The sequence below is a fragment of the Thunnus albacares genome, chromosome 6, assembly GCF_914725855.1.
Source record: "Thunnus albacares chromosome 6, fThuAlb1.1, whole genome shotgun sequence".
NCBI classification, from domain to species: domain Eukaryota; kingdom Metazoa; phylum Chordata; class Actinopteri; order Scombriformes; family Scombridae; genus Thunnus; species Thunnus albacares.
Window position 1 is genome coordinate 5119538 of NC_058111.1, and position 9197 is coordinate 5128734.

The 9197-nt window shown below is 37.3% G+C and overlaps 1 protein-coding gene across 1 annotated transcript; it reads left to right on the plus strand.

Annotated features, from left to right (window-relative positions):
* The first annotated feature begins 4878 nt into the window (after positions 1-4878).
* On the plus strand, positions 4879-8338 carry LOC122983634. Its single transcript, XM_044353588.1, has 3 exons — positions 4879-5420; positions 5701-6178; positions 7414-8338. The coding sequence occupies exons 1-3, from the start codon at positions 5363-5365 to the stop codon at positions 7751-7753; spliced, it is 876 nt and encodes a 291-aa protein (XP_044209523.1). The 5' UTR covers positions 4879-5362; the 3' UTR covers positions 7754-8338.
* The last annotated feature ends 859 nt before the right edge of the window (positions 8339-9197 follow it).

The following is a 9197-nucleotide window of genomic DNA, read 5'->3' on the forward strand; positions in this document are numbered from 1 at the left end:
CCTAAAGATATTCATTTTACTATCATGTATGACAAAGAAAAGCAGTTTTTCCTTTAAAAAAAAATGACTAAAAAGATGATTCAGTTATCAAAATAGTTGCTGATTAATCTTCTCTTGATCCATTAATCCACTAATTGTTGTAGCTCTAGTGCGCTTGACCGGCTACAGGCGTATGGACATATTAACATGAACACCTGGACAGTGTTGTGCAATACAAATGAATTATACTGCAATAAATAGTACATTTGTGAATGATACTCTGTTCAGTTTTTGTTGATTTCTTTAAGGCCATTGTTTGTTTCTGTGTTCAGTTTCGCGGCATCACACAGGTGCTCATAGTTCTGTGTAATATTTGATGCCAGGGGAAATTGTGCCTGGTGATTGAGAAAAATACTGCGTCATACACGCGATGGCGGGCACCACGACCCAAATTAAAAGAAACAAAAAGGTCATACAACACAAAAGCTGAAAAAGCATCTCTGCAGAAAGCAGTTCACCGCAGAGCAGAGCAGTGTATCGAAACAACCGCCGTACCTTTATGTCGGACCACTTCCTGTGTGATCCAAGTGTGAAAAAAAACAACAAACATAAGTGATTATAACGTGGTGGGTACAAAGACTAAGACCACAGATTTAGAGGACTCCTCCCCGCTCTGGTCTGATAGAAAATGCTTATTTTATGGTCTTCAAGTGATAAAATTGGACAATAGGAAAAAAAAAGTGAAGTATTCAATGTTTGAGTGAGACTGAATGCAGCAATATCAGCATTTAAAGCCTTTAAATGGGACACTGAAACTGTCCTCAGGAAACCAGACCAGGTTAAACTGTTCAGGGTTAGCCGCCAAGTGACTCATCAACAAGTGATGGAAAACCTGAGAGCCTTTAAATAAAGGTTGAATCCAAACAAAACAGTTATGAATGATTAGATAAACAGATTTTAAAAATGCACAAAGACAGTTTCATTGTAGGTGGACAACTTGATTCTGATTAACATCCATTTTTTAGTTGTTGTTTTTGTTTCATTGTGATCCATAAGAAAACATATAAAACATATTCACACCGCTTACACATAAACAAAACATGTTTAATACACATAGAAGAAAACATTCAATGCATAATTTTATATGATAATTAACTCAAGAAACAGTCTCTCTAAATACCAGAGGGGAAAATAGGCCTAAGATTATTACACTTACCCTTTTTAACTCTAAAGACTTTATAATAATAAGTAAAAGAACAATTTTGTTGTGTATCAGTATAACTTCCACTGTCACTTAATTGAAATATTGATGCTTCACTTTCTGAGGGTCTATTTAAGGGCTCAGTAGGTTTAGATTACAGCCCACAATGTACAGCCTTATTATTCCCAGTTTGTACTAACATACGTACATGTAGGTACAACTTAAAAAAAGAATTTATACTGTAGATTTTTAAAATAATAGATACCTATTGTAATATTACAGGGTACGTATGGGAAGAACTAGAAGTATTTTTAGCCACCAGGTATTAATTCTATTATTACAAGGCACAGTATGACCATTACTGAGCAATAAAGCTTTATAAACCTTAGTGCAGTAAGTTTAAACGTTTTTTTTCTACAGTAAATACAGTTGAACTGAAAACCAGGAGTGTCCATCCATTGTTCAGGCAGCTGTGCAAGATGCTCGATTATATGTCCATCATAAACTTCCAGTTGTTTTGCTCAGTAGGTCAGAAGTATCCCGTAACATTAGAATAAGTACCTGTTATATAAAACCTTTAGTATAAATTCTTTGTAACTTCCCAGATGGTTGCATCCTTATTTTCTAACGTCACATCTTGTTTTCTTGAACCTACATGTACAATTGGGTCCAAAAGTCTGACACCACGTTGAAAATCTCAATATTTTCACATTAAACCTGAAAATAATCTGAAAGTTTGAGGATTCAGAAACATTTAAAAGCACAAGAAGTTATGATAAAAGGAAGAAGAAATATTTAAGATTCTGTACTATGTCTAGGTCAGCAAATTTAAGCAAATCTGTGACATGAATCAACTTAACTCCTTTGTACAAAAGGTCAAATTTCCTTGAATCATGTCTCTTCCATTGAAGCGTTCGGTCAAGGAACTCAACCTGCAGCCAGTGTTCACCTGTTATAAATATGGCTGTGCCTCATGTTTCCAGCAGATCATTGTTCACTAAGTAGCATTGTGATTGTGGGAAACATGATGTCAGAACTAAGTGAAAGTGTCTGAAGTCAAATTGTTATTCTAAGCAAAGAGGGGCTTTCTCAGCATCAAATCATAGCTAGACTAAAGGTTTCTAAAGGGGAAGTGCATGGAGCTCTAAAACACTTTGCAGAAACTGGATCAGTTGTATCCAAAACACGATCAGACCAAACATGACCACACCATCAGAAGATCGATACATCAAGCTTAGTTCCCTGAGAGACAGAAGGGCAACTTCATCACAGATACAGAATTTGCTAAATAAAGAACGCAAGACGCCAATCAGCAATAGTACTGTGAAACTAAAGCTGTCTTGTAGTGAGTCTCAGAGGATGAGTAGCAGTTTCTAAACCACTTCTCAGGAAGGGAAACGAGGCCAAACGCTCGGGGTGGGCTAAGAAATAGCAACATTTCACAGTGGATGACTTGAAAAAAGTCCTTTTTACTGATGAATCTAAGTTTGAGATTTATGGTGGTAACAGAAGGGTGTATGTAAGGAGACGATCAGGAGAGAGAATAATACTGCAGTGTATCAAACCAACAGTCAAACATGTGTCATGGAAATTAACCGAAAACACCAAACACACATATGAAAACAATATGAAAAATAAAACAACAAGGAGACAGAACACACAAAGATTTGCATCAGTTCGTCTCACCGAACAAAGAGCAAACCTAATCATTTATAGTTGCAGAAGGAACAAAGAAATGATCTGTGATTGGTCAGTATATCAGCTTATATGATTACAGCCAATGACACACAGCCACAAGATATACATTTACATGCACGTGTATGTTACACAAGAGTCACATCTCCCAAAGACTCAGGAAACAAAGAGCTCCAAGCCAGATATGGTCCTTGTCCCCTTAGCATGTCTATAACCATAACCCTAACCCCTAACCCTAACCCCTAATCCCTAACCCTAACCCCTAACCCCTAATCCCAACCCCAACCCTAACCCCAACCCTAACCCTAATCCCAACCCCAACCCTAACCCCAACCCTAACCTTAACCCCTAACCCTAAAACCCAGAATATTACCTTTTTGGGCATGAAATAGAATGAAACAACATGTCCGTCCAAAAGCACACAGAGAGTTATAGAGAAAATGTAATGATCTCACTTCACATTTGTATATTAAAATGATAAACCAATCCTTTGGTCATCCTTTCATTACTTTTACACATAGTGGTGTGAATATTCAAGTCTGAGGGTGTTTTGCCTACTCTGGAGTTGGACACCTGCACCGAATTGACGACACCTATGCTGCACGCTCTGGTTTGCATCTTTGTGGAGAAGGATTCATACTGCAGCAGGATAATGACCCCAAACACACCTCAAAGATTTGCAAGAACTACTTGAAGACCAAAAAGAACTAAGGAGTCCTGACTGTCATGGACTTTCCTCCCTCAGTCACCTGATCTCAAACCCCAGTGAAGATTTACGGGGGCACTTGGAGACTGAGAAAGACGAGCAGTCTGTAACATCTCAAGAAGTTCTTTGGATAACGTGGGTCATCTGGTTTTGCACAAACTTGTGGAGTCCATGTCAGCTCGAGTGCATGTTGTCGTTAAAGCAAAAGGGGGACATAAAAAATACTAAGACATATTTGAACAATGATTTAGACCGAAGTGTGTTTGCTTCCTTTGTTCAAAGAAATTGCAGGCGTGGACATGAGACCTACAGTATTTTCACCACAGTGTGTCACAATCACTTCCTCTCAAAACCCCCAGAAGGAGAAAAGTTGCGCTCTGTTGCATTTCACACCTTGGATTATGTTATGAGAAAAGTGACGCTGATGACGGTGTGGATGTTTATTACCTCAGCAGCTGGCTGCGTGTTGTCATGTATTTAATCTCATTAAATAATTAAATCTCATTCATATACAGACTAACAATGATGGAGGTTTTTATCCCCCTATAATTATGCAGCGACCAAACACAACATTGAAGTGATAAATTCCAGCGACAAAAAAACTTTTGTAATAATTAACAAGATGTCTGCAGTTTATTTTAATAAAGAGCTACGTTTGTCCTGGAAATGCAGTTAAGAAGACCTTCTGTCTGAGTCTGTTTATCTGTTACTGTTGAGTCCTTCAACTCCCGTTTTCTATCTGTAGGATGAAATTACCTCAATCTGCTTTCACATCCACTCGTTTTAAGAGTTTTCTACAAAGTACTTCCAGTATCTTGAAAAAAGAAAGAGAAGTGAAAGAGAAGTGTTGGAAATGTGTCAGATATTCTCACAACAACACCAGGTGCAATTTGGCAGACTCAGACTCACATAAAATGTAGTGATGGAGATTTTTTTCAACAGCCTAAGAGACATTTTGCATCATGATGTGAAAAAAAAAAGTTGTAGATAAACACATGAGTGAGAGGTGTAGTTGACATCCTGTGTGAGATTTTCTTAAATTCAGGGTAACAGGCTGAGATATACTTGGGTTCAGCTTATAAAACCAGTAAAATAATATATAATTATGTATAGTACTATGAGTATTATGCACATTGTACCAGAATATTTTGCACGTTCAACATAACACCAACAACTAAAGCATTGCACTTGCTAATGTAATATAGTGTAAAACAAAGTAGAAGAAGTACATTATTATTCACCTGTACTGAATGAATGGATAGTGACAATGGTTTGATTACGTAATCTTAGATCAAGGTCTACTTACTAGCTCTTTCCAGTGCTTTGAACTGCATCTCATGTTGATCTTCACTTGCTGTCATCTTCATGATATGTGGTTGAAAGCTCTGAGCTAAGAGAGAGTTAAGATTATTTCCAGGGACAAGAATGAACCCTCATGCACAAAAAAAGTGACAATGATGCATTGAAGAATAGATAATTTGTTAATTTATGTAATATTTTGCATTAATCAAACACCAGATCAAATGTTTCTGCATCCTCTAATTTGGTTTGCACGCTGTATATTGTATTCTAACAGTAAGTGCATGATATTTTAGTCATGTGTAATTACAAACTCCTGAATATTTAACAAATTGTCTTCAATGTTTTTGACCCTGATGACGATAAAGACGCAGACTGATGTGTGTCCTGTTTTATTCGGTGTAACACAGGAAATGAGGACAGTCGTCTAGAAAGAGCAGCAGAGAGAGAAGTAGAGCTGCTGTGGAGGTGAAAGCACAAACATGACAGATATGAAAAACCCGGTGAGAGCTCTGCTGGTCGTCGGTCTGCTACTGACAGGTACGGTTTCTTTTGCTCTGGTCAGGATTTTGATTTGTTCCTGTATAAATATGTTTATAAGGGGATTAATCTCTATTTTAATGTTTAACTTTTATATTATCAGTATTTTTGTGATGTTAAGATGTTAAATAAAAACTTAAATGACAAAAAAAGTCCTCCATGTCTGAGCTTTTGACAGTTTTACTCAAAATTATGTGAATTTGAGCAAAAAATAAGTTGATTCATTGGTTTTTTTTGCACTTTTGCTGACTGCCTCTGAGAGAGACTGTTGTGTTTCCAGGTGTGAGGTGCAAAAAAGATGCACTGTTTGTGTACAGCAGGCTTGGAGGTGACGCCCTCCTGCCTTGTACCAACCTGGTTTCCCCGGACTGCTCCTTTATCTCCTGGACCTTCTACAAGGGCGGACAGGTGCAATACACCACAGAGGTCAGCCGAGGGCAGGTGAGCGAAGACTCAGACAAAGCCAACCGCATGTCCGTCACATCCAACTGCTCTCTCAGCTTCCGTGACCTGAAGGTCAACGACGTCGGCTCCTACGTCTGCCTGCTGCGTGACAAATCCGTCATTAACGTTTACCTGTCTCTCGTCACCATCACCACGTTTTCCTCCATCGCTGACCTGCAGCCTGGAGGAAACCTCACACTGAACTGCATCCTGTTCACTTACTACGATGCTGGGAGCTGCAAGTCATACTCCAGCAACGTGTTCAACCTCAGCTGGGTGTCTGAGGATGGATCTCAGCTGACCAAAGACAGCAGGTTGCCAGTTTTCCATAATTTTCTATGAATAATTATTGCTATATTAGAACAGAATTGTGGGAACGTTACACTTTTTATTAAGGTGCTAATAGTTTTGACAACATCAACTGTTCCAAGTGGGTATAGATAATAAGATTTATGGAGCAAAATGTAACAAAGTAACAATGTTGCTATCAAAAATTTAGAAAAACAAGACAGAGGTAAAAAAATAAATAAATAAATAAATAATAATGCACTCAGACATTTGTAAAATAAGTTACTCAAACATTTGCAGCTATTGGCCTGGCTCAGTGTAGAAATGCAATAAAACAGCAAAAACAAGGGAACAATAAGATTATTGATTATTGAAACATTGGTGGTTACAATTTTGAGTCAGAAGAGGGGAAATATATGTATAAATTTTATTTATAAATGTTATTTTAAACTTTATTCCAAATGTCTTAAACTATAGTTATTATTAAAAGCAGGTTTGGGGTTCAGTTCAGTTGTATTTGTTCTGGTTATTCTTATAAGTCTTATGGATTTATATCTCAGCAAAACAGAACCAAGTGAAAAAAGGAGAAGGTGATAATGTAATTAATAATACAGATTAATACCTCTAATTGCTGTATAATTGTGGAAAGTAAATGATTTAGATTGTGAAAACGCTACACAGTGATGTGTCCAGGGAGAAAGTCTCAGATGAATCTCTTCTGTACAGTTGAGCTATAACACGTTCTACAGTTGTAAGAGACCAAAGTGGAAGTAAACTACATGAAGATAAGTATTAGAGAGTCAAACCCATTTCTACTGAGAGGAGAAAAGGAATAAATGAAAAGGAATCATTAAACATATATTTAATTTGGATTTAAATGCTCAAAATTGTTGGTAATCATGAGTGTTTCTATTTTTGTCATTCCTAACATCTACTTGGCGGAAGGTCACTTATACATACATGCATTGCATTGGGTAAAACATTTTTCCGTATCACAAAACTGAATTTAATTGCATTGTATCAGTTTTCTTAACATTAAATGATTATTAGCTATTAGCTTATTGTCAACAAATCCCTAGAAAAGACCAAAACCAACTATGTGTCAGTCCTTCTTTCAATTGTTTTTGTGTCTTTGGCTTTAAAAAAAGAGTAAATAATTAGGATTTTCATTACGTTTTGTGATATAGAACATAACCAGACCTAACTACTTTACCTACTGATGCCTGTATGATGTTTCTCTGTCCACCCCTCCTCCGCCCAGGTTGATTGGCCACTCTCGCTGCAACATCACTCTGGTCACCAAACTCCAGAAGGAAGACAACAACAGGAAGTGGAGGTGTCAGGTGAGCACCACAGAAAGCAGCAGGGCAGCGTTTGTGGACTTCACATCCTCCTTTTTATTCCAGATTCCTCCAACTGCCCAGATTCAGAGTCCTGAGTCTGGGCATGCGGAGTGTTCGGTCCATCTGCCCGTCAGCCGCATCGTGCTGTGTGTGGCTCTGCCGGTCATGGTGCTCATAGTTGGATTCTTCACATGGAGAGGAGACCGCAAGAGAGCCAAAACATCTGCAGCTGGCATTGAGCTCCAGGAATTCAGCTGACCGCAGTTCTATATGTTGTTGTTTTGCCTTTAAGCAGGATTTTGCTGCTTTTTCTGCTCTGCAGCAGCAGTTTCAGACCCATTATAGATGTGTTTTGTGTTATGTTTTATTTTCATTCACAAAAACATACATTCTCAAATGGGAAAACCTAAATAAATGCCAAAAGAAACAAACTCCGGTATGTTTTTTTTATTTTTGTGGCTGCAACATTTTGGTCACAGGTCATTTGGTCATTTATCAGGCAAGAAAAAGATATAACAGAGTGTAAACCTCATTCACGTACTGTATTCTTATTAGGAATTTAATATAAAAAATCAGAACAGTAAGGAGTGATTCTTCTCCTGTACAGTAAAGGATGGTTGGTTGGTCAATAGAAGACATTTGAAGACGTCAGCTTGGACTCTGGGAAACCTTTTTATGCCATTATATAGACTGAATGAATAATAATAACAACAATGTCAAAGTTAAACTATACAAAATAAACAACGTGTTTTGACTGATTATTTTTACAAAAATGTATATTCCATGGCCTCATTTTCAGGCCTATTGTTGACATTTTACAGATGTGTTGTGTGTTATATTCTATTTTCATTCATACAAAAAAATGTTTTCAAATAGAAAAACCTAAAACAACTCTGTGTGTGTGACAGGTGAAATAAATAATAAAGATAAATGCCAAAATAAACAAACTCTGGCGTGTATTTTTTTTTTTTTTTTTGGGGGGGGGGGGGGGGGGGGGGTCATTTGGTCATTTATCAGGCAAGAAAAAGGCTCAAGATATTTAATAAAGGGAGCTTCAAATGTATACCTGTTTCATGTACAGAAAATCAGAACACTAGAGTGGTGTGATTTGTTCAAATATCTTGTTGCTGAAGTTATTTCTTTATGACTCTTGCTGGATGTTTGGGCTCACTGTCATGCTGCAGAATAAATGTGGGACCAATCAGATGCCTCCCTGATGCTGTTGCATGATGGATAAGAATCTAAGCATCTAAAGTGCCTAAAACTTTTGCACAGTACTGTATGTATATGTATAATAAAGTTTGTTTTCTAAAAATATCTAGTTTAGATATAATACTGATAAGTTTTCAGGTAACAGTAAATTCAGGAGATCCCCCACTCCACCTACCCATCACTCTTGGATTAGAGATATTTTCTACTTTGTTAATATGAAAAAAATGGTGTAGACTACGAAGGTTTTCTGCCAGGTTTAAGAAGAGATGGGGACCATTTTTCACGTGCTGATAAACTAACTTTTACTGCCACTCCGAACTGACAAACTCTTAGACCATATTCAACATTCCTGCCTCATTTAATCATCTATTTTGTAATAAAAAAATGTCTCAATTGAAGGTACAAGACGTGTCTGTCATTTGTTTGGAAACCACATACATTAAAGTGAAATTAGAGAGTAGATTCACGTGGGGAAGCGTCATTTACAAAA